Genomic DNA, 27,113 nt, shown 5'->3' with positions numbered 1-27,113 from the left:
ACTCAACATTTAAAACCATCATCCTCAGTAGCTGCTACTATGTATTTGCTATTAACAGCCAACAACAGCTTTTTCATCTGTATAGGAGGGGTCTCATTGATTCTGTCCTAGGATTAAAAATAGTCCCTTTAGGCTTCTGCTTCATACTCATTGGAGAGCTGCAGACAGTCTCCCTCTGCTTGGCTAAAGCAGACCCTCGTCCTCCACTGTAAATTCAACCAGGAATTCAGAAACATTGTCATGCCCTTAAAAGGGTCAGTGTATGCCTGGAGTTTGTACAGTTCATCCTTTTAAAATCTTTTCCATCCCAGCTTTGACTGGGATTATTAGGAAAACAAAGAAAGGTTTTATATGTTGAAATATCTCCCTGTTTCAACTGGGGACAAGATGACACTCCCCATCCCTCTCTTGTCTGTATTCCTCTAACCACACTGGAGAAAGGGCTGACATCTATTTAAGAAACACCTTTCATTTATGCATAATCCTCAAAGAAGACAACAAAGGCAGTTTATTTCATAAACTAGATGAGCTGACTGTCGTGGCACCAAAGGACAACCTCTAACCAAGTACCTGGTCAAACTTCAAGTTTGCACTACCCTTCACACGTACTTACAGGATTATTATCTGCAGTGGTAACTGTGTATACTGCAAATGAGTAAGTACATGTGGTTCTCAAATGACCAAAGAGATAGCTGTGTTCAGAAATGACCCACCAAACATTTGGTTATCTCATTTCAGTAGTGTCAAAGCCATAAGCTCACCTGTCCATCTCAGTCACCAAATGGCTGAATTCACTACAAATCCAGAGATATTTCTACAATCTGCTGTCTTCACTGATACTCTGCTTTGCATACAGGTATTTTTACATAAAAAAAAAGTTCAAAACCAACCTCAGATCAAGATTAAAATTCTCCTGCTGAATGGTGTGCTAGGTTCATTTTTGTAGTTCTTCATCATGAGATGGAAGTGAAGTGATTTGTTTAGCCTAAATGCTATCATCTGTTTACTATCTATTTTTCACTAATTACCCCCCAAAGAGCATTGTTGCTTGCAAGAATGCTTTAAGCTGTCATTTTACTTACACACAGTAATTAAATATTTCCTTTCAATTGCCAGAAACCCCACAATCTCTTATTATTGTTCTTTTCAATTAGTGTAACTGAGAAATTAATTAAGTTATAGGGAATTTTCTGAATAGGATTTCTTTTCTTAGTCTGTTCTTTATCTTGCACAAATTTGGTTTTCACTTTTTTGAAAAGGGGAGGGAAGGGGAGAGAACTAGCATAAAAACCAGACTCAATTCCTCTCTTCACAGAGGCAATGACAGAACTCTGATTTAATGAAACAACTATCAAAGCCCAGAGGCATGAAAAGAAAAGCATCTCTTCTCCATGCTACTATAGGTGAAACTATCTGGTCTAAGGTGGGATGATTTTCTTTTTTAATGAGAAAAATACTGTACAGATGACAGCTTATTTTAAAATATCAGATATGCTGTAATGGGCTCCTTAAAGTTGCCAGTTTCAAAGTGAAATTTAATACCTCTCCATCTTGTACGATTTTTCTTATCTTTTGAATACTTTGGATTTCTTTTTCTTTTTTTTGTTCTCCAATTTTCCTGTGCCATTTAAAAAGAATACACATTTTAAAAAGTGCCTGGAGTGGAAGGAGAGGAAGCAGGAGGAGTTATCCCCTCCCATGCACTCCGGGGGAAGCAGGGAGCGAGGGAGATCAGCTCCTCTGTCTTCGGTCACTCCTTCAGTTCAACTCGGCACCAGCAGCAGTTGGTGCAGCTCGAGGACCTGTCAGGGGGATATCCATCCCTAGAAACCGAATGCACGCTGCAGCTACCTTTGATGCTGACTATGAACGCAGATTGACAAGAGTCAATCACCTGTTTTCATCTGCATGCCTTCTTTTTGGAGAAGCACGCTGGCTGGGTCTGCCCACCAGGAGCAGTGGTTTCCTGCAGCATGGGCTTCACCCTTCCCCACTGATCCTTCACAATGCTAAATCCAGCACGTTTCACATTGCCTTCAGCTATATGGGCGTGCTCTGTTGTTAGCATCTTGCCCACAGGAAATCCAGTCATTTCAAGAAGAAATTTGAAGCAGTAATTTAGAAAAAGAATACAGAAAAAGGTATAATTAAGTTGAAATTAAACAACTTTGTAGGCATTGTTTAATAATTGTAACAATAAGGAGGGGGGGAAGTTTTGTTAGCACCATAATTGTTACATCTGCTTGGTGTTGTGCCACCATCTCTGCTACCAGCAGCACCCACACAAACAAGACAGAGACACTGGCAGGATATAGCTGTTGATCCTGGAAATTCTGGCTCTGGTAAGACCTAGTTATGGGTTGCCAGATCTTTTTTTATTAATTAGTGGAAAATGTCAATTAATCAAAAAGAACTTGTTTTTTTAAAATGGATCCATTTCAAAGACACTTGAATGGCAAGTTTATCATGCATGGGAAAATCTGTCCAAAGCTAAAGAGATTCTTCAGTAAACTAAGATGATCCAGTTGCTCATTTATAGAATGTATTGCTTTTTTTGACCTCTGATCAGAGACATGAAACTGGCCTACCCTTATTTTACTGTAGTGTCCTAACGACGAGGAAATGTTTCTTCTAGGCTGGGCATCTCTCAGTATCTTTTCTGCTTTCCCTGATAAGGTCATACTACGGTATAGAAAGACAGAAAGTTTTCTTGTTTTTCCACAGGGATAGAAACAGTGATGTAGATGATCACAGTTCACCTTGCTTTTCCATTAAAGTATAATCACTTACACAGAATCAAAGTGGTGGGAAGCACTGACAAAGACTCATCCCACACAGATGCTACTTGTGGGAAAGGAGAGTCTGCAGAGGACCTTTGGCTGCAATTAATCCACCTCCTTGCAGGCATTTCACATATAAACACCTGAGTCAATGTCAGACAGCTAGACTAATAAGATTTTTTTTTTTTTTTTTTTTAAGAACCACAGGAACTTAGAAGAGACCAGAAAATCTCTGTTCTGAGCAGGTAACATCACTAATGCTACTATTACTTTATATCTGTTGTTTGACATGTAGTCTGAAACCTTCCTGCATATTTTATTTGAGCATAGTTTGTTACTGCGTGATGAAAAGAGCCCTTCCGTTCATAAATGAGGCTTGAAGATATTATTGATTTTTTAGATTTCCAAAACTGTTTGTAAGACTATTCCAGTTTCCAAATGAATTACTGAGGTTAACACAGTAGCTCACAACATTCACAGTTCCAAGCCTTCTGTGCCAGTTGCAACAGTCTGGCAAACTGCTCCTCTTCTTCATATTCCTAGCCATTGTGTTTCATTCACTCTTACAAAAAAAAAAGAAAATCTGTAATCATCTTTTCTTTTTTTCTCTTCACCTTGTCTTTATCTAGTCTTAAAGTATAAACACTTCAAAGACCCCCTTAGGGAAATAAATTTATGGCACCTGAAGACCTCTCTGATAAATGACAGCCATGGCAGCAAAATAAGACTCCAAGCAACCTTTCTACTCCTTTGAAAAGCATCATTATAGACCTGATGGTTCCAGAGGAATGCCTGTGGGTGACAAGATCTTCTTGTATTCCAGAATTATGGAACTTACTCACTAGGTAGAGAAAAAAACTTTCTAAGTTTTAATAAGACTTAGAAGATAATTCTTTAATTAGAATAACATGAGAAATATGAGAGCTAGAAAGCCTATAGGGATAGAAAAGCCAACAGAGCGTATTCTGCAAATAACAAAATTTAAGGGATTTATAGCTTTTTTCAAACAAATAGACAAACAATCCTTTTGGTGTTTCTGGTTGTGAAGAAAGAGTTCAATGCATCAACCACGCAATCATCCAAAAGAAATAAATCTTAGATACGGAGTAAGTCTAATTTTTTACTCTCCAAGAAGACAGACAGAAAGTTCTTAGTAACAGTGGACTACTTCCTACATGTCTGTGGAGACTTAACTCTCAGATAAATGATGCTACTGTATTTCTGTGCTGATCATTTCTGCAGAAACACTCAGGGAAATTGTTTTATTCAATATAGTTGGGTTCATCCAAAGGTAAAGTCACAAAGCTGTAACTGCTGAAGAGAAATAATGGAACTTCTGTCAAACAATATCTTTACTTTCTTTTTTCCTTCTTCCATAACAAGGAGAAATAGAGGCAGCTTGGGAGGAGTGGGCAAAACATCTGTAAGAGGCTATGAATAAACGTGAATGTAGTGAAAGGATAGCAAAGGGTCCTTCATAAATTCTATAAAAGATTAAAAATCAAAAAGACCCCAGGGTTGTTTACACTTTCTTTGACTTAACAGAAATCAGATTTATAAAATACCTATTTCTTCCCATATTGAGAATTTTAGGAGCATGCTTCTCAGCACCTACAATTTTTTCAAAATTTACCTTAGTTTTAGAGTAAAGGAGTCTTTGCTTCCAGGGAAAGTGAAGCAATTTGCACTATAGTACCACAGGTTGTATGATATTCAACAGTGGTTATTCTTTCACATGTGTGTGTGTTAATCTTGACAGTCCGCTTTTACTCTAAATTAGCAGTCTAAACACCGTTACCAGCAGTGGCAATGGCATCTCATCAACAAGCTGCAACACAGGACCATGAAGCTGACCTTGCAACTGCACTGCCCTGCCAAGGACAGTTCTTCCAGGTGTGCAATGCAAAGTGTTTGGTTTTATGTAAAAGAATTTTGTTTGATTTATTTAGTTTAGTTTGGTTTTAGTTTAGTTTAGCTTAGTTTAGTTTTGTGAAGGGCTTGGTTTTTAAGCATGCAGTGGACAAATAAAGATCACCAGGCCCCTTTTCAGTCTTGGAGAGACATCTGGTCTAGACCACAAAGCTTTGTGCAATGACTATGAAATTGTAAGGAACCCTACCTGAGAGAGCAGTAGTACAGTGTCTGTGCAACACACAGGCTGGATGAAAAACACAGGTAACCAAGCTACTAAGGCTTTTCATTTGCATTTTCTTTCTTAACTGAACGCAAAAACAAAGCTGGAAGAATTTTGAATGTCCTCACAACAAAACAATATATTAAAATCTTAAAGCTAATTAGACAGTGAAATACCATTTTGAGTAGTCATAAACAAACATAGCCCATGGGCTCTATGATGATAATTCCTGAGAACTACAGAAACAGAACATTGCTTTGGCTAAAATTTCAGTGTTATGTAAGAATCTCACTATAAATAATAACTACTTACAGTAACCTAATGATTTTAAGGGCTAAAGCAGTAGTCTCTTCCAGTGTAAGCTGTCATGTCCTTCTGTTTTTCACATCTGATACTGACATTTCCTCAAATTGATGGCCAGCACAGAAGCCCTCTCTGCCACGCAGGGAAAGTACATTAGAAGTTCCACATAATGTAAGTTATAAAATTAAACTCTGTTTTGAGCAATTTTGTGCCTTTAGGCCTGGTGTGACGTAGAAACCCAGGACATCCCACCAAGGAATTGCTTTCTGCAGCTAGAGACACTCATTTTCTCAATCTGCCACAGGATTGTTCCATGCTCTCTTCGAAACTGTACTGCAAATGCAAATGTCACATGCAATGGGGCATACACCTAATATTAATGGATATGCCACAGTACAATGCTTTCATTATTCACTTTTTTTCTCCTTTTGTCTGCTTTGTCACTTTATTCTATGTAATTACGTCGCTGCACCCTCCCTTGGGAAGATGTTACTTCATTGACATAAGTGGCACCAAATCCTTCAGAAAATAAAAGCTTTCTTTTCCTGCAATGGCAAAACTAGTGGAAGGTTTAGATGAGGGTACTATCTTCTCTGAACCTCACAAAATATACAGTTTCTGTGTAGAGTTTTAAAGATGCCAGATGCAGAGAAGGCCTGGGACACAGGCATCTGCCCGGAAAGTCTGGTAGATTGAGAAATTGTGGAAGAAGGGAAAGCTAAGTTAAAAATAATGATGAGTTAGGGTTTATGTCTGTCCCAAATAATTTCTGGGTTTGGTACTATTTGGCAAAGTTATGCCATCCTTTGCTGTCTCCTCCAAATAATGATTTCTTACAGAGCAAGAGCCGGTTTCTTATTTTGTAACTGGAAATTCCTAAATCAATCTTTCAGCAATAAAGAATTATATTTGCATTTACTGAGTTACATGTACTATTGTTTTTTATTGTGCCATTGCTTTTCAGTCAGTTACTCACTGGCCTATTAGAGTTTTTAATCTCTTTTTTCCCTTTCATAGCAGTTCATTTACTTCCTTTCAGATTTTTTTTCTAGCAAAACTATTTGAACACTAAATACTGTTGTCTACTTTACTGGTGCACCTATGGAGCAGGGATTATCAGGTACTAACCTGTATCTGCCCATGCAACCCAAAATCTCGCAGCTGGCCTACTGGGTGATATGAGATGGTGTCCGGGTAAGTATTACCACTGGTTACTCATTTTGGGTTTCTTCTGTTATTTTATTGACCTGTCCACTTATAGGCGTTGCTGATCCTCAAGGTAAGTGGGGGAAATACAGGTGGAAATAAAAGGCTCATCTCTACCCGTCCGGTCAAAAATCAGAGAGCATATCAAATAATTTCAGATTATTTTCCAGTTAAGGAAATGTACTTTCCAATGGGAGGGTCTTCTCAGCAGGTGAATTCAAGGGCCATCAACATATCCCTCTTTATATGCTCCTATGTCTATCACAGTTCTTCCCTAAAACAAGCCGACAGCTTCTCACCCCGGAGCAGTCCCAGTTATTTCCTCTCTTCATCCCTCCCTGCCTCCCACTTCAGGTAACCTTTGGCTCCTGCTACTTTCAGATGCTTTTTACCTTGCAGGCATACCATAGGATGCCTTTCGAGCAGCTCTGCTGCACTGGTAAATCTTTTGGGGCTCCCTGCTTCAGTTTTCCTTTGTGTTAGCCATTTGGGCTGCTGCTGGTGTTGGTGGTACTCTGCTGAGGAGAGGCCAGATCCATCTCCTGGTGCTGACAGATGCTGCCTAAATAAGGGCTACAAAACCCTTGATGCTGTGCAGGACTGAAGCAGCAACAAAGAGAGCTAGGCTTTTGTGCCAGGTGAACTCCTGTTCCTCTCACTTATTTACATTCCCTACAAAGTCAGGGTAAAAAAAAAGACCTATTCCCCCCAAAATAATACTTGAAAAAGAAAAAAGGATGGGAAGGTATCTTAATTAGAGGAATTAATTCATTAAACTCTGGTTACCAGCTCCTATCAAATTTCAAATAAGAAACACACAAAGACTTCTGTTCAGTTTTAATTTAAAAATTTATCAGTATTTTTTTAAACTTTATAAAATTATTTTTACATTTACATCAAATTCTGCAGTAAAGAAATACATTGAGACAGCTCTGCCTGAACATTTACAGGTGCTGCTCATAACAAAAGGCAGCTGATGAACAAATATTTTGTCTAGATAGAGATTGTACAGCTGCTTATGTGAAAATGACATTTTTCTAACCCCAAATTGTACAAAGCCAACCCATACTATTAGTGCATTTTTATGAAAAATTTGTTTTAATTAGTGTTTCAGTAAACAGTTAGTGTTTAGAAAAATGTATTCTAAAGGTTTTGATGATTTTTTTTGTTGTTGTCATTGCAGAAATCTGCTGTAAAAGATAAGTCTGGTGCATTTTATAAAAAGACATGGGGACAAAACCATTTTACTGCACTATTCATTACTGAGCCTCTGTTCTAATAGAGGTTTCTTGAATTAGCGTTCCAATATTTTTTCAAGGTTAGTAACCACTTCAACAAAACTGTTAACTTTGAATACAATATAATACAAAGGACTGTTTAAAATATTCTTTTGTAGAGAATAGGTTTCAGTTCTACTCTTATCCTCTGCACTCCAAAGCATTTGTAAATCTATACTGCATGTCTTAGTTATACAAATTATTACATTGTCAAGGCAGACATGCTTTAATTACTCAAACTGCAAGACACAGGGTGAGGTTGAGAGAGAATTATGATTTAAAAGTCAAGATAAAAATAATCAATCAATTTTTCTTCCCTTCCTCACTAACAAGGCAAAGAAAAAAATCTGCAAAGCAAGTATTATTTTCTCACTCATATTATATTAGATAATATTGAGTGTTATTTCCTTCTGCACATACAGAACCTTGGCACAATCATTCTAGTGTAACTGGGATAATTGCTACCAGTTATATCTATCTGGTGTGAATCACAGATTTTTCTCTTGATTGAAGGTAATTTGTACTGTATTCTAACTGCGACTTTGAAAAACAAAAAGTTAGCTCCTTGGTGTATGTTTCCATTTAAAAAAATAATCTATTTGACATGTAACGCTATGACAATTATTCTGAAAAGATCAGTGTAAAATCCAGCTCTAGTAAAACTTCATGCCTGCACAGACAATTTTATATAGTCATCATGAACATGGCTGAAATTGTAACGAGCTTGCTCTGCAATTTCATACAGAAAACTGTTACAAACCTAATCCATAATGCAAGACAGCAGAACACTTTATAGGTAAATTACCCACAACACAGCAATAAATCAAAGTAAATCCCATCTGTCATTTTAGAAGCAGTGGGAGTCTATTACAGTTTGGCACAGGTATGATGCAGCGGGTGGATAGCACTTGGCTGCACAGTACTGGCTACTGGGAGGAACCAATCACCTTTTCAGAGATGCAAGGCAAAAATAACCAACACAATTACCCCAGCAAGATTGACCATAACGAGAAGCTGAAACACAATAACGAAGTAGCAGGATGAAAGAGGAGAGCACTCTGGTGAGAACATTTTGACTGATTTACGTTCCTCTGCAAAAGTCTTACCCTAGAACAGAGTGCACGATTCAGTTCCACTTGAAAAGAAAAACCATGTTCATTTGGTTATCACTGTATTGCTAAAGATGAGCAAGTTTTGATTTTTAATTAGGAGGAGACAGGGAATAGCTTTTGTCCTCAGTTGTTGCAATAGTATCTGTTGTTCTTTCTCATTTCAAAGGATGGAAAGATCTAGGTCAAATTAAATATCACAACTATGTGCATCAGAATTCTGTTAATTATAATAATGCAAATTGATAAGGATTAGATTACAGAAAGAGAAGGCAACTGATGTCAGTAGAGGCCCTATTCTGACACAACAAATATTTTCACATTCAATAAACAAGTTTCTCTGCAGTGGCTCTCATGGCTGTATTTTTGCATTCATTTATATGGCAGAGGATTGAGTTCACCTGAGTCTTAATTATGTATCAAATATTTAAAAGAATGCACACACAAAAAAATTAGCATACCTACAATCTCTTCTTTTTGAATGTTATTTTTAAATAAGAGTATGTGCCCTTTGAAACAGAGTATCTTAATGATTTTTTTTCTGAGGTCAGTCATGTGTGTTTTCACGTTCTGAATGTTTGGCAATTTGGTTATACCAAATATCTTGTAGTAATTTGCTTTATTCTAAGAAATCTTAGCACCTTCTAGAAGGACCAATAAGGCTCACAGAAGACAAGAAGACTACATCTATCCATTTAGCTGCCTGTCACCTGATGTTTGCCAAAACAGGTATGATCATAGATTCATAGAATGGTTTGAGTTGTCAGCGACCTCAAATCCCATCTAGTCCCAACCTCCCTGCAATGGGTAGGGACACCCTCTACTAGCCCAGGTTGCCCAAAGCCCCATCCAATCTGAACTTGGACACTGCCAGGGAGGGGGCATCCACATGATGGTAAAATGGTTCAGAAATAATCCAAAAGTCAAGTCTTACAGTCCCTTTTCTAACACAGTGGACTTAAAAATAAAACCACAAAACTGATAATTATGACTAACAGAAACAATCAATGGAAACTGTCCCAAGCAATGACTCCCAGTTATGCCCAAATATTTAGGTAATAGTGAATTTTCTAGTTCACAATACTACAAGAGCTGTAATGTTTTTGGTACAGTCAATACTCAGTCCTGAAGGTCTGAGTCTGCATAACACTTTTAGCAACTGGTCATTTCTAATACACTTCAAAAATCATTTACTATAAAAAACTGTGCTGTGGCAAAGCTAAAGAGGATATATATCTATGCAAGCTGATGAGATTTTTATAAAAAACTTGCAAAACTACAGGCTGGTAGTGACAAGATTTTGCTTTATTTACCCTTTTTTTTTTTTCTTGCAAGTAGATATAACTACAGGATAAGGTAAACCATTCCTTATTCTTCAAAATAAGTAAATTCATTCGAGGTGACTTCTATAATGTAGCACAACTCACAGAAAAGGTAAGATTTGTCTGCCAAGTGGCTCACCTTCTCCAGCAATCTGAACATGCTGTGAACTATTGCTAAAATTATTCTGTATAAGTGAAAATGGACTATTGTTAAGAGAAGTTGAGAGAGTCACAGAACATTTTTGTGTTACACTATTTTCAGGATTTCTAAAAAACACTGCCAGCATTAGAAAAGCAAGAAGTCTGAGGGGTTTTTTAAAAAAAAAAAAATTATGAACACCGTGAATAGCTACTGAACCTAGAAATCAGTATTTCATGAGGAACTTTACTGCTTGGATCAGATCAGATCCAGGAATTCCATGCTAAAACTCCAGAACTGCAATTTCAGATAGATGTCTAAAATAAAACTTCTGCAATTTGTACTTTGAATGTCTGTCTAGTTTCAGCAACTAGATTTTCAAAGATTTTTGTGAACGGTATATATAACATGCAGTCAGTGGAAATCCTGATTCCAAACTGTAGCAAGGGCAAGCTGACAAAAAAGTGTGTATTTACATTTATACATGTATGAATATTTATATTTTGCTTAATTTAAAACACACCAAAAGCTGGTACACAACTAGTTAAACTGTGCTGTGGTGCTGCTTTCCACAACTTTTCCTTCCCTATGCATCTGGGTCATGACCAGCACAGCCATTTCCTAGTGGAAGTGTGCAAGTCCCTGACACTTACAGAGAAGATACTTAGAGCTATCCAAGATTTTTCAGGATAGTGATCTAGGTATCAAAGCAATACTAATGAGCATGTCAAGAACTTGGCTTCAGTATGTACCATGGCCTCGTGGAGGGGAAGGGAAAGGGAAAATGTGTTTCATCCACTGCTACCCCAAAGCTGCCTCTGAGAGCTGTCTGCCTCTTGCAAGTGCGTACTGACTGTCTCCCCAGGGGTTACATGGACAATTTACACATTCGAACTGGAGTTACAAGGGGCAGACTCAAAAAGCTGATGCAAGGCTTTGTGCTGTAAATTATTGAGCTGTCCTCCTGCCCTAACTCTTACTCATTTGTAAACAGTTCTTTGGTTGCTTAAGAAACGAAAAATGAGCAATTGGTGCTTCAAATCCCAATGATGTCTATGTAAAAATACACAGTGATAATTAGTAAGTTGCTTTTAAATTATCTTTATATGGAATTATTGCTTTTTCTCTGTAGAAAAGTATGTTTATGTCCTTTTCTCTCTATGAACTACACTGATTTAATTGAAGATGTGCTAAGGACCATGCATCAAGAGATAAGAGGGTTACAAGATGTCCTTTGGGATATCTGAAGTTGATGGCAAGCCCAGAATTCTTTCACAGCTTTAATAATGATTTAATATATCGTCACATGACTGGGGCAGCATCCACTACATGGAGATGCATTTTTTTCTATTTTCTATGATATGCATATAGTAGAATTTAATATATGTAATGCCTCTTTATTACTTGCAATTTGTAAAATCGCTTTGATTGTTTTTTCTATTTTTGAAACCTTGTGTGGTTGAGTTGCTTAGCAATAGAGAAAAATCAAAACATACAAAATGATAGCATAATGAAAATGGATCTAATAGCTGTTATTTTATCAATCCAATTTAAAAATCTTCATGCTATGAGACAATCTCAATGCTACTACAAATCTATCCTCTATTAGCTTGTTTTGACTTTGTTCCTGTATATTTTATGCCCATGACAGACTGGAACAGAGGAAACATTAACCTGTCTTGAATCAAGATTATTCAATGACATCCACAGCATTAGGTGAACATCTTCACATTATAAACTGCCAACATAAAAAAGAAGAAATATTTAACTAATGATCTTCACTTCCTTGTCAATTGACTGTTCATTTGGCTGCTTTGTTTCACACTGGTTTGACAGCAAGTGCTACAATTCCATTTCTGTCTGTTTCAAATAGATGTTGCCTTTGCAAAGACAACTGTTTTTGAGATGTAATGATGTGCTAGTATTACTAGATCAAGAGAGGTCCTTCTACCCCTCTACTCTGCCCTGGTGAGACCACACCTGGAATATTGTGCCATGCCCTCAGTTCAAGAAGTACACAGAACTCCTTGAAAGAGTCCAGCACAGGGACACCACGATGATGAAGAGAGTTGAACACCTTCCTTTTTGAGGAAAGGCTGAGGAAGCTGAGCCTCTTTAGCCTGGAGAAAAGGAGACTGAGGGGTGATCTTATTAGTGTTTACAGATTTGTAAATGGTAAGTGTCAGAAGGATGGAGCCAGGCTCTTTGCCATGTCCAGTGATAGGACAAGGGGCAAGACGTGCAAGCTGGAGCACATGAAGAAACTTTTTCACTGTGAGGGTGACAGAGCTCTGGAATAGACTGCACGGAGAGACTGTGGAGTCTCCTTCTCTGTAGACATTCAAAACCCACCCAGAAGCATTCCTGTGTGACCTAACCTAGATGATACTGCTCTGGGCAGGGTGAGGGTTGGACTAGATGATTTCTAATGGTCCCCTTCCAACCCCTAACATCCTGTGATTAGAAGATTTCAAAGGTGTTACTTCTGAAGATACTGCTTTTATTTACTACCGAGTTCATCATTGACTTATACCAAAGAAGGGAAGTGCTAAGATGCAATTGATTCAATGATTTATTCAGTGCTTTTATAAGGTAGAATGGTCAGACTTTCTTACTGAAAGGAGATCGCATATACATGGCTTGGACAGGTATACTTCCTCCCTTGTTGGGAATTGGCCTTTCACTCACTGATACCAAGACCCAATGATTCAGTACTCATATTCAATCTGATAGATATTTTCTCTCAGAAAATAGCTCCACTCCGGCAGAAAAATATCTGAACTCCCTCAAAGTCACCAGAATGTACCAGTGCATCCTTTTTTGTAGGATTTCTTGGTATGTGGTTTTATTGTCCACCTTCTACTTTTGACATCTTATAATCACTGTTAATTTCCTCTGATAAATGATGTATTTGGCCTAAAACAGTAAATATGAGAAGCAGTATTTGCTTTCTTCCCATAGTTTGATTTCTCTCAGCATGCAATGCTTGGTATAGGTCAAATTCTTAGCTGGTGCTCTTAGATAGTGTTTGACATATTTGGCTTAATAAAAGCTCTCTCTTGTCTTCCTTGGGTTTTTTTCTTACAATTTGAATTATGCCTGTTCTAGTTTGCATACCCTGACCTTTGGGAGGATCTGAATGAGGCAGATACGGTGATTTCAGCAAATATGTCACTTCTAGCTGATTTCAATGTGAGAAAGACCAGAACTCTCCTCTCATTAGTTTTCTTCCACAGATATATTTATGAAATATTATTTTAGCTAAAGCAGTAAAATGCAACACAACACCACCCCAGAAGGATAAGTTTTGGCATGACAGTACTCAGAGAAAAAACAAAGAAAAACCTCTTTCTTTATATCTGCTACCATACTATGTTACTTAGAAATTCATGTTATTTACACTCTTTTCCATAACTCTAATAAAGATAATGATGGAGCCAAAAGATGTGTATTTGTTAAGTATATTAAGTCCAAGTCTCAAGTAAGTGAAATATAAGCTATTTTTATTTGTTAATTTAGAAAATGTGCTTACAAGATGGGTAGAACAAACTTTTTAAATAGGTCTCTGAAATACCCCCTTATCTAGTTTGCAGAGTAAAGAAAAATATATACAAAATTTGCTACCAGGACATAGCAATAGCTTATAATTCTTAGGCTATAAGAAAAGATTTATTTCAAAATGGATGATTAAACTATGATAAAGCAACGGGCAAGAATATACAAACATGTCAGTATAGTTATTACATCTGATAATATTATTTCATTGTATCGGAAATCAATAGAAAATAGTTATTTAATTCAGATATGCTTAGCCCATAATAACTAGCATACACATGGCTACCAGGAAAAAAAAAACCCACACACGCCATTTTGCTAAAGCACAGACACTCAATTTCTGTCGCAGTTCTTTAATTTGTGATTGTCAGTCCTATGCTATGTTTTTGCCCCCGATATAAGAAAACCAAAAAGCATGAAAATGTTGAGAACTGCAGGAACTGAAAAATGCCAGGCATTTCTGTGCTAATGTTTAATAAAGAGCGTGCTGTTACATGAAAACATGACATTTCTGCTGGTTTCATACATGCATGTATGTGTATATATGTTGACCCTAACCTCTAACAAAAACTGAAGTTGTACTAGGCTTAGTGTTTCCTTCTCTGTCTTCCTTCATGACTCTGGTTAGGACGTTTCTGTCCCACAGCTCCCTGGAAGTGTCCCCTTTTGATAAAACTACTTTTCTTTCAGCAGGCAGAACAGACCAGCACACAGTTAGTTCGGGTTACATGACCTACCAGGATTAGCCCCGTGACTTTACAGTGATGCGGATTTGGGGGCTTCACATGGTCACTGACAGCACTCAGATCTTTAGAGATTTTAATGCTCACTCATCCTTTTCTTCTAAACTTCTCACTCTGATGTTTAAGATAACATAGTGTGGGCTTTCTTGCTTGGAAACTTCTGTTTTAAACAACTGTGAGATTAATTTGTCAACTAGTGCCTAATTTCTCTGTTACTGGATTTAAGATTTCAACCCTTACCTTTCCCTGTCTCTGATATGTTGACGCTGTGGTCTTGTTGCAACCTGAGGTTAACAAAATTGAATGTAAACTCTTTTCTCCCACATACTCTCATTTCCTCCATTTTCCACAGAAAACACCCCAGCTATTCGTACTCAATTTTTTTAAAAAATTTATTTTCCCTTTTTCATGCCCCACAAAAAAGCTATTCCTCTTCATCTTGAGCAGATGCTCAAGGGTCACCCTCTCCTCTACTTACTCTCTGCTGTATTTCATTCCCAGGCTTGTGTTCCACCACACCAACATTTCTACCCAGTTTCCTTTTCTGGTCTTTCTTATGGACATATGCCAAATACTATTGCTCAGGCTGTGTTTCATATCTGCAAACATGAAATCTCAGATTTTGCTACTTTGGTCAGCTGACCTCCCTCTCCAGCCCCCTGTTTACTCTAATAACTGATTTTGGATTATTTTAAACACCTCAATAATTCTGCACGTGATTTTTATCCCTTGCTGAGGTCATTCTGATCCTCTCTTTCTTATGCCACCATACCTAGCCTCATGTCCTGGTTTCATAGCATGACAATGGTGATTAGTACTCATCCCAGAAAATTCCCACACTGTGCCCATGTATGCCTTTTTAATTCAAATCATACCTACAATTAATCAACAAACCTTTTTAAATGTTCCATAAAGAACTGTCTTTCTTCCACTAAACTCTCTTTACTTTTCCATCCATTGGCCACTGTCCTGTTTTCAGGTGAGACAGTGTTAAAGTTATTAATAGTGGCTAGGACAGGGCTATGTTTTGGCTTTGTGTGGAAACACTGTTGACAATACAGAGATGGCTTTGTTATACAGAGGTGTGTTTTGTTATTGCTGAGCAGTGCTTCCACAGAGACAAGGTCTTTTCTGCTTCTTGCGCCACTCTGCCAGTGGGATGGCTGGGGGTGCACAAGGAGTTGGGAGGGGACACATCCGGGGTAGCTGACCCTGACTGAACAAAGGAATATTCCATACCATATGATGGCATGGTCAGCTTATAACAGAGAAGCCAAAGGAAGAGAGTCCTGAAGATGGTTGAACACCTGCTCGCCCATGGGAAGTGTGGAATGTATTCATTGTCTTGCTTTGCCTGTGTATGTGCCTTTTACTTTACCTATAAAACTTTATCTCAGCCCACAAGTTTTCCCAGTTTCACTCATCTGACTCTCCTGGATTCCACCACGGGGGAGTGAGCAAGGCTGAGTGGGGCTTCTTTACTGTCTGGGCCTAAACCACAACAGCAGCCCTCCCTTTTGTTCTTGGAGAGGTCATGGGTAAGTGTGTAAACAATACCATTATAAAGCAAATGAAGGCATCCTCTGAGGTTGTTATAAGCAAAACTAATTGATTTGGTCTGGTCCTCATTTAAAGGTCATCCTATTGACAAATTCACAGTTATCCCTAAACTGCAATCCAAAGGTATGGCAAGAAATTGTATAGTCAAGCCCAAGTTATTGAACTCAAGGCCCTTGTTCAAGCTACCTAGATTAAGTACCTAGAGTGTAGCACAGGGATATAAAGCATAGTCTGAATCAGGGGGTGGAGTTTTCACAGATTTTACAGAGTTTAAAAGCAAGTTTCATATCCAAAATTTATTCAAGGCATGTGAAGTATGCAGATGCAGAACCACCAGCTTTCTACAGAAAGTGGGTCCATGAAGGAATATGTTGATCCTGTGGCACATTCCGAATTCTTTTGTGTTCATTGAAATCTGCCACAGAGTTCAGATGCTACTAAATCATTTCATATAAATTCATATGGACTTTTCACAGCTAGACCATCCTATTAATCTATTTCAAAACTTATAGACTTATGCTAAAATCAGTTACCTTTTCTTGATATTGTCGCCGTGAGGAATCCAGAGACTGAATGAGGGCAGTGGCGTGACCAACAAACATGGCATAACAAGTAGCCCCCACGATCATACTCAACATAGTTATCCAGAGGTCGGACATGCTGACGGGGGCACGGGCTCCATAACCAATGCAGAGCATATGGCTCATGGCTTTGAAGAGTGCATATGAGTACTGCTTTCCCCAGGAATCGTTCTGCAAGAAAAGAGACAAGTGACTGAGCCAGCAAGCAGCTGAAGTGAAAAATACATTTGTACCTGTATAGTGGGATCATAGATTACTGGCTCTGAAAGAGCAGTCTGGTAATGTATCCTCTGTGCATGAGAAGAGATATCCCTTCCAAATTAATTGTTAGATAAAGCGTCAGAGATTCTGCCAGATAGTACTTAGCACAGTGAGATGAAAAAAAATTGACTATTTTTAATACATGATTGTATTCTTAAATGTGGGTGTTAACCTAATTACAAGGAGACTAAAGGTCAATTTTATTTTACAGTCCATGGCAGATGGATTAGAAAGAGCTGAGCATGCAGACTTATCAAGCGCAAAAAGGAAGTATTTTCATTTTAATATGCATGAACATACTCCTATGGCCCCATTTCTTTCTTTTCAGAGCTGTCCGTTTTAACACACAACCACATTTCATCTTACCAGCTGTTTCCCTTCCCAAGGACAGTAAATAAATAGTGTTATTTGTTGTGATGTCTGCTTATCCTCTTTTTTCCTGCAGCATTGTGTTTATACCAGAAGCATCTCAATTCAAAAGAAATCTGTTTATTCTGCAACCATAGCAAACCCATGTTCTTAGCCACAGTCTGTGTAACAGAGCTCAGAAGAAAAGGTGAATACCCCGGTCTTGTATTTCTGATCTGTAGCTATCCTTTCTCATTCTCTCTGGGAGATTAGCAGCACCAGACAGCTCTCTCACAAGCTTTTAAAATTGCAAAGGTGTTGTCAGCATCCTCCCTTTAGCTTGATGTAAAGACAGTCAAAGGGCTGTTCCCAAAGAAAAGCAGACACTTCAACACTTTTAAAAAAGCCCTGGGACTCCTTGTCAGATTTTTCTGTTTTCCTTGTCAGAGGAAAGAAATGTGAATACTTTTATAGCTGTTGATCATCCAGTGCCCAGGAAAATAAATTGTGCTTGCAGGCATGCAGCATACATGAGAAAAAATTATTTACCACAAAGAACTAAGGATCATTTCAGAAACGAAGAAGTGGAGAAGGAAGATCTGGGATGACATTAGTAAGATTAGGCAGTTATGCAGCACAGTGCCTAATGTACAGGACCAAAAATAATAATCCTGTTAACACAAAAAAACCCTCCAAATCAGCAGTAGCTTTTCTATTAAAAAAAATTTACACGTGGAATACCAATGCCTGTGTGCCATTACCACCCATACAAGCTGTGCTGCAATGCTCTTGCTTCTCAAAAAGCTTCAGGCTTGCTCTTTTGCCATTTAAATGCCACGGTTATTAACTACTCCTGTGCTTTTCATCTAATAAAATGTATTATCTAGACCTCATATTAGCTAAAATAACTGGAAACAGGAAATAAGCCAGCAACTCCTAGTTGCAGATGACAAAAGTGCTATTTAATCACTAATATAACAACTCACAAATGGATGGTTTCTCTGTATTTACACTTTTTTCTAAGTTAAAAGTTTTTTTCAGATTTATGAGCTCTTTCTATCTTCACAAGTGAAAATTTTGTGTTGAAAATACGGCTAAGGAATAGTTTTTGAACGTCTGTACTTAAAACCAAAAAAGAGCACTCTCTTAGATTGCTGGGAATTAAGGGGAGCTCACTGAGTAACAAGGAAATAAGTTTCCTTTGTTTTGGGGCTTTAAAAAATACTCCAAAATTGAAAGAATGCAGAAAATATCCAGTTCAGGATTCAAATATCCATCTGGGAACACAGAAACTCCTTGCTCTCTGGGCCAGTGCAGGTGTTTTAATCTAAGTTCCTTATCTCTCAGGAAAGCAGTTTACAGCAATCAAGGCATGGTCTACTTTGGAGGACCTTTATCCCAGCTGGTATCAATGTCCTTTGGGTGGAAAGAATTGATAAGAGAATTGTTAGACACCCATACCAAACTCTTTCGCAATTGCAGCTTTATGTAGACTACATTTGAAAAAAAAAAGAAACTCCTTCCTGGGGAAAAATCTGGGTTTTTTTAAAGCTACAAGTAGCATTATTAAAGCCATAGTATTCAAGAAGTTGTACGGTCAAAACTTTAGTTCTTCCAGGGCTCCATAGATTTTGCCCCTAAACTGTATTTCTTCCCATAACTATTATAAATACTAAATAAACTAAAAGCTGATATTGCCTATAAATCTGTTGTATCATATCCTAATTCTCAATTTAAATTCTTTCAGTAAGAATATATTTTTACATTAAAGTCTTTGAGTTAATCAAACATTAGTTAGTTTTATTTCTTGACTGAGCTCCTTTCCAAGTCTGTGAATCGTAGTTTTATGTAAAACACCATTGTCTTTAAGAAAGAAAATGAAAATTTAAACAATGAGATACAAGAAAAAAAAATACAAGGAGGTCTTTCTGCTAAGTATGTTACAGGATGAGTGAAAACAAAATTAAATACTTCTTGAGAAGTAGTGAGTGTCATGAGGGAATGAGTTCTAATGCCAGAAGAGAAAATAACTAAAATGTACAAAAAAAGAAATACATGTTTAAACATGTATCGACCTTTATATAAAAGTCAAAGTAGGATCCAACACCTCAGTCACAACTCCATCTGAATCCAGGCTGGAGGGTCAGGGCCATCTCAATCTGCCATTTTGTTATACAAGCAGCATTAGACATTACTACATAGCTTGTGACAGACCTTGTTACAGGCTATGCACAATTCAGGCATTTGTGGATGGATGGATCTGAGGAGCTGGTCCTCAGATGGGCAGAAAGGCTTCAGCAGAAGCAGAAAAATACCTGGTGGAAAAAGCCTGACAAAACATTTGAATTCAGCTTGGATTTGTCTAAGGATCTTGTGCTGAAAGAACTTCCTAATGCTTTTTTATTTGTTTCTTTTCCTTAATAATCAATCAGTTCCTCTAAAATCAGGTGCAATCATTGGTCTTTTTAGTTTCTATAGGGGTCTCTTTTAAGATGACAAAGAACAAATACCATTGTGGAACATAAAAATTTCAGCACAGTTACTTATGTTGTTCAGTAATTTATCCCAAATATAGAAACTTAAAAAGAAAATTTGTTCTAATGTCAAATCCTCTAAATCATATATGTCACTACCAACAGTACAATATGAAATGATAATTATTATTATTTAATTAGTTTTCTACTTGTACTATATAACCTAAGGGTTTGGCAGGAGCAGCTCTTAACTTTTTTTTTTTTTCCATGTTAGAGATTGGAATTTTCCACAACCCCATTTCAAAGTGCTACTCTTTGCTGTACAAAAGTGAGGAGTAGCCACTCCTCTGCTCCTATCCTACAAAGACTTTTTTTTTTAATAAGAAGTATTTTTGCACTTGCATAATAAGGAGATTTTTACAGAGCACATTCACAGATAGCATCTCTAAGTTAATAAGTCTGTCCTCTGTTTACATAGTCAGCTTTTCATGACTCTATTTTTAATATTAATATTTGCATAAATACATGTTAAATGTTTCCCTAAATGGTCATATTCTGTTAGTAGTATATGGATTTAAAAAAAAAAAACCAAAACACAACCTCTATGAGCTCCTACCAATCACTAAAAAAGGGCATTTAATTTCTTAGTTGACAATGGGTTGATCACAGTTTCCAGATTAGCAGTAATCGGTTTAAAATGTTTTAAATGAAATGACATTAATTTGGAAAAACTATTAAAGACTGTAATTGTGAGAAATACCACAGCTGTTTATCCAAGGATTGATTACATAATCTAGCTTGACGATATTAGGAAATCCTCACATTTGTGAAAGGAATGATCACTGATGATTTCCAATTACATCTCTAAGTGTGTATGTTAAACTTAGCAGTGATCCTGAAGAATGCATTCATCACAGGACACTCCTGATTTTTAGGAGCCTGTTTCCAAGCTTCTTCCTTTACCACTGGGTGTTATCTTTCCTTTCATAATTACACACAAGCCTGCTATAAATATCTTTTAGTACTATTAACCTTTCAGCTCACAAGGAATAAATCACACAAAGGTCACACGGCACCTTCGAAGGGACAACAATAAAAGGCAAATTATTTTTCTTGGTGGATTAAGAAAGGGTTTTTCTTTTACCAGAATCTATGGTGTTTTTTACTAGATTTTGTTGTCATCAGACAAATCAATTCCACTCCCATATTGTTATCATTGCCTCAGGCACATCTTATCTTCACTCAGCCATACCCTTCCACTGAGATAGAAATCGATTTTGAAATCTCTTAACAAGCAGACCATTGCACAGACAGTAGTGGTTCCCTCATTTCTGACTCAGTTCCTTTTTCCTTTCACATCACAGTTGCTGCATGTGTCACATAAATGGTCCTCTCATTTTGCAAGGTCATGCTTTACAATCATGGAGCAAAGATTGACTTAGAAATTAAGTTAAATAGTTCCTACAGTGATCTTGAGCCCCCACTCCTCATTCTCACTTTCAAAACTGCAGTAGGAGTGGGGAAGTAGCCTTCTCCCTAACCTGAAGAGCTTGCCTTGTAATGTCACACATATCCATTCACCTAAACACTCACCACTGTCTTTAGGTTCTTCTGAAAGTAAGTAGTATCTGAAGGATGTAAGATGGATACAAGTCATCACAGGACACAGGTGGTTTGAATCTATTCTAGAAAACTAAAAACTTTCAGAAAACATTTACAAGCTCTAGAACTTGGTTCCAACTGGTTTACTGCTAGAAATGCCTGTGGTGTGGCACTGGCCACATAACACTCTCCTAAGCCATAGCAGGTACATTCCTTCTAGGCAGCTGGCATGAGCTTCTCCTGTGCTGAAACCCAAAAGACACAGACGGTAGCTCCTATCCCACTCCTACTGCAGTATCCATTAAAAGGGAATTTTTTGCATAGAATCACAGTATATCCTGAGTTCGAAGGGACCCATAAGGAACACCAGTCCAACTCCTGGCTCCATAAAGTGCCAGCCAAGTCAGCGCATGAGATTGAGTGCATGGTCCAGATGTCTCTTGAAGTCAGCCAAACTGGGTGCTGTGGCCACCTCCCTGGGGAGCCTGTGCTAGTGCCCAACCACCCACTCAGTAAAGAACCTCTTCCTAACATCTAGCCTAAACCTCCCCATCACAGCTTCATGCTGTTCCCTTGGGTTCTATCCCTGGTCACCAAAGAGAGGAGATCAGCGTCTGCCCCTTCGCTGCCCCTCATCAGGAAGCCATAGACCATGATGAGGTCTCCTCAGCCTCCTCTTCTCCAGGCTGAACAAACCAAGAGACTTCAGCCTCTCCTCGTAAGACTTCCCCTCCAGACCCTTCTCCACCCGCGTTGCCCTCTCTGGACACTCTCCAATAGCTTCGTACCCCTCTGGTACTGTGGCACCCAAAGCTGCACACACAGTACTCAAGGTGAAGCTGCACCAGTGCAGTGTAGAGCAGGACAATCCCCTCCCTGGACCAGCTGGCAATGCCATGCTTGATGCACCCTAGAATATGGTTGGCCCTCCTGGCTGGCTGGGCACACTGCTGGCTCAAGGTTAACTTGCTGTTGACCAAGATGCCTGAATGCCTGTCAGCATGGCTGGCCTCCAGCATCTGATCCCCCATTCTGGATGTGCAGCCAGGGTTGCCCCTTCCCAGATGCAGATTCCGGCACTTGCCCTTGTTAAACTTTAAGCAGTTGGGGATTGCCCAGCTCTCTGATCTGTCCAGGTCTCTCTGTAAGGCTTCTTCACCCTCAACAGAGTCAACAGCTACTCCAATTCAGTGTCATCTGCACATTTACTTAAGACACCCTTTAGCCCTGAGTCCAGGTCGTTTATGAAAATGTTAAAAAGAACTGGGCCTAAACTGGAACCCTGGGGAACCCCACTGTGACTGGCCACCAGCCCCATTTACTGTCACTCTCTGGGCCTGACCCATCAGCCAATTGCCCAACCAACACATTATGGCTTTGCCTAGTTGTATGTTGGACATTTTGTTCAGCAAGAAGTTGTGAGACCCAGGATCAAACCACCACACTGACCTTTCTTCCACTGTCCCGTACACTTTCCCTTTCTACCCAAGCTCTAGAAGAAAGTCCCTGTTCAGCCAAGCCAGCCTCCTGCCCCACCCACTTGACTTCCAACATTTTGGAATTGCCTGTTCCTGGGCTTTTAGAAAGTACTACTTAAAAAAGGTATGAGTGCCTTCCAAGCAGTTTCCCAGGGGACCTTACGAACTAGTTCTCTGAACAGCCCAAAATCTGCTGGTCTAGTGTTGAAGTTTTGGAGACAGTTTTCCTCTGCTTATCAAATATTTTTAATTCCACTAATTAATGGTCACTATGGCCAAGAGGTCCACCTACCTCAACTTCCACCACATGTCCATCACTTTATATGAGCAAGAGATCTAGTAGGGTACTTTTCCTTTCTGGCTTCCTTAATACCTGAACAAGGAAGTTATCATCCAGTTGCTTTAGGAATCTCCTGGATGGTTTTGTATTAGCTGTGTGGTGATCTTCCATTTATAAGTATGGAGGCAGCTAGACAGTCCATAAATATTCTTTCTGATTCTAGTGCTGTCACAGGAAGTAGTGGCCCTAAGTAAACCTCTGACTAAAATGTGAAGGACATGTGCCACTGCTGGTTGAAGTTGCTGTAAAAATTACAGTCTTTTCCAAAGAGAATTCAATTAATGTGTATTTTTTCTTATACAGCCATAATATGACTTGTTTGTATATATTTATTTGTAAGGCATTATTTCCAACAGTTTCTTAAAGACTTCTCAAGTTTAAGAACTTTTAAAAATACATTTTATCTATCAAAAAAGGTGTGCTATGGAAAGTTTACACCTGTAAGGTAATGATATTTCTATTAGGCATGTCATAGACAAGTAGCAAAAAAGACACACTTCTTACCAAATCTTTCATCTTCTAAATTCAAGTACAAATCTTCCTGTTACAACACTTAACTTTGCATAGAAGTATCACTGTCCTCAAAAGTTTCTCACACTTTGGATTTGACATCTACAAATCTTCAAATTCTGGCTCTGCTTTTGTATTTCAAAACACAAATTATAAGTTGGTTGAATACCACAATGAATAACCAAGTTGGACAATAGGAAATTTGCTCAATATTCACTGTTTCAAAACTCATGCAGTGGTGAAAGTATTGCCATGCAAACCCCCTACTTCTTATCACATCTATTGATACTAAGAATCTCTGGTGGTTTTATAAAACTAGTAAACAAATGTAAGGTGGGACCAGACTTAGAAGACTAAAAATTCTGCTGTTATTCTAAAAATCTTAAAAGCAAGGAAGAAGAGTATATTTTAGGAAGTGTTTAAGTACATATGATTTAAGGAAAAAAAAACTGAATCGGAAAGCTCAGTAGAATAAGCAGATGTATTAGAAACTTCTCAACTTTTCTCTCTGCTGATACATGCACAGATAACAGATGGTGCAAATGACTCAGCAAATACTTTCAAGACCAATACTGGCAGAAAAATTTTATAAAGTGTTTGGCATTGCATTCCACAGGAAAAGAGGTTTGACTAGAGGAGCAATGGCTAAATATTATATATTTACTTTGTTCAGAGTCGCTACATGACTTTGCTGTCAATATAGCTTACTCATGTTTTGGTGCTATGTCTGGCACTAGCCATCAAATAAAAACAATGTAGTGTAACAGATTTTTCTTTTCCTTTTAGTTATTTTTCCTGATGCAGAAAAAAAATGAGTATTTATCTATTAATACAACTCCTGCCCCGTTAAAAGCAAGCAGCAAGAATATCTACCTGTGATCACCTTTTTGTGGCAATGAAGAATAATTTTCATTGTGGAATCTGTGTTGCGATTCAAAAACAACAACAGAAGTGCAGATGTTTGGCTTATGCGCATAGCCTGGTCTTTCACACACATTTGAGCTACTATGCTCACATGAATAGGCCCCTTGCATTCAAAAGAATCGTTCACACAAGAAGATATGCTCAGAATCTCATAGGGGAGGCTTCTGTACTGCCCAATACTGCTCTTTGTTCTGTGTATCTGTACCTAATCAGGGATACAGTAATGAATTCCTACAGACGTGTATCTAAAGTTACAAACTAATAAATTAAAGCTTATGGGAAAAAAAAATCTATTATTTTGCTTATGAATCAGCCAGCTCTGACTCATCCTTTTATTTGGTCACTGTGCTCCTTTAACTGAATCCAGAAGACTGAAGAAAGTTTGTAATGCATGAATCTCATTTAAAATAACATTCTATTCTAAAGGAATATTTTAATAACTTTTTTTGTTAAGAATTACAGTTTACAAAGCTGTTATAAAGCTCTTTTTAAAGTTTAGAGTAAAACATTAAAAGTTCAGACTATGTCTATTTTTTCCCATGTGAAAAATTAAGAGTGCCAGGAAACACTGTCCCACTGTGGAATCTGTCCATACTCATAACTTTTCAGAAGCAATGGGTTTGGCTCAGGCCAATTAATACACTCCAAAATAACTCCCAAACACAGCCCAAGAGTTAGCAAACTTTCACTAGAGGCCACCTTGCCTTGCTAACTAAGAAGTCCAGTGGTATGGAAGCAAGCTGTGGAGGCAATTGGCTTCCAGGAGAGACAACAGACCTGGGCGTGTTTAATCTACCAGTATTAAGTACAGCCCCAATGTCAGTCAGTCAGTGACAAACTCAGGGATGAAGACTGGTGAAGGAATTTTCCAAAATGTACCCATGGTGTCATTTCATGCCCATCTGCTGGAAAAATGAGATCAGAGTGCAGTGAAGCAGACAGGCATTTCTAAAGGGTTTCTCTTTCAGTTCCTTAAAGAGCTCAGCGAGGATGTAAACTACTTCTGCAAGGGAAACATCAAGGCTCTAGACTTTGGATACCAGTTGTGAATATATTTCACTAATAAACTTGCTATATAAAATCATCTTTAGTAACCGTTATTACCATTAGAGAGCACTCCTCTCCCCTCCCATTTTATGAGAAAATATGTATATAAAAAATAATGTTTTTACAAGTGTTTATCACTGAAACTGCAGGTGTTACCATGACAATCCATGCAGAACTTTGTTCTTGAGACCCTTTCATTGAAATTTATCAAATAACTTTAAAATCTGATTAAGATATTTGACTTTTGTTCTTCTTTCTGGTAGCAGAGTTTGAAGTTTGATCAAATTCAAATTACCCTGTTTTTTGATCCTGAAATAAAATTGTCATTGTTTGCAAGGAACTGACTGGAACAGATACATGTTGCCTGCCAGAGGAAAAATATATTGTAATCAGAATAAGTAAAAGGTATTGTGTGGTCACAATAAGTGATTACTAGAAGTAAGTATATCTGCAGGTTTTTAATAAAAATAACATAACTTCACAGGGCAAACAATGCATTCCAGTGACATACATTTTCTTACATGAAAAAGATGAAAAATAAAAATGAAAATAAGTCAAAACAATGGCATGTCTAATAAGAGGAAACATATATCCCGCAAGGAGGCATTTTCAGTGAGAAACTGAAGTTCATGAAATAGCATTGTTCAGGAGAGGTGAAAAATCAGAGTGTATTAAAGACATCATATCTTTTTTTCTGCTCTTTTCAGTTGGGAAAGCAGCTGGATATGATGCAAAACAGTTTACTTAACAAGCCTCAAGCACTGAATCAAACCGTTTATGAAATGCTTTTATAACGCAACCATGAAGAAAAGCTTTGAATTTTCTAGCAGTCGCTATCTGATAGTCAAGAACAGGCAGACGATAATGTGTGCTTAATTTAGTACAATTTCTGGGAGACGGCTGAAGGAGTGAAATGACATAAACCTGACTCGTGACTCCACAGTGTACTGCTTTACTGAAAACTGTTAGGAAGAATCTCCACTGTCACAGACAATATTTGCAGCCAATTTAGAAAGGACAATTAAGCAGAAGGAACTGCATCTCTCTATTCTGTGAACAACTCAGACTAGACAGTAAATTATGTGAAGCATCTGATCCCAAACAAAATGACAAATGAAAATGGTATGTTCTTGGCATTGGACATTTAGCTTTCTGAGTGCTATCACCAATCTCTTTGAATCGAAGTGATTCTGAAGCTACATAGAAAAAAGGAAGGAAATAACTAAGTTACCAAGTGGCAGAAAAGACTATTAGGAGAAAGCTAGGTAAACTCGATACAGAAATTGAAAGATACATAGGCAGATATGCACCAAATCATAGTATCACAATGCTTTCTCAATAAGAACATTTCAAAATAGTCAAACCTTGATCTTCCAAGAAATACATTTTTCTTGCTCTACATGCATACAAACATATTCTA

At 37.9% G+C, this 27,113-nt stretch overlaps 1 protein-coding gene across 1 annotated transcript in view; it reads right to left on the bottom strand.

The window, feature by feature from the left end:
* The window catches only part of HCN1 (hyperpolarization activated cyclic nucleotide gated potassium channel 1), a gene marked incomplete at both ends in the record, with an annotated part of 208,456 nt that overhangs the window by 51,446 nt on the left and 129,897 nt on the right, over positions 1-27,113 (bottom strand). Inside the window, one exon of the mRNA XM_084278588.1 lies at positions 16,662-16,880. Within this exon, the coding sequence (XP_084134714.1) occupies positions 16,662-16,880 (219 nt within the window). The remainder of the gene's footprint in view (positions 1-16,661; positions 16,881-27,113) is intronic.

The sequence above is a fragment of the Gallinula chloropus genome (genome assembly GCF_964237585.1).
Source record: "Gallinula chloropus genome assembly, chromosome: Z".
Lineage (NCBI taxonomy): Eukaryota > Metazoa > Chordata > Aves > Gruiformes > Rallidae > Gallinula > Gallinula chloropus.
The sequence above is the reverse complement of the archived record's forward strand: the minus strand, read 5'-3'. Positions and strand labels throughout refer to the sequence as shown.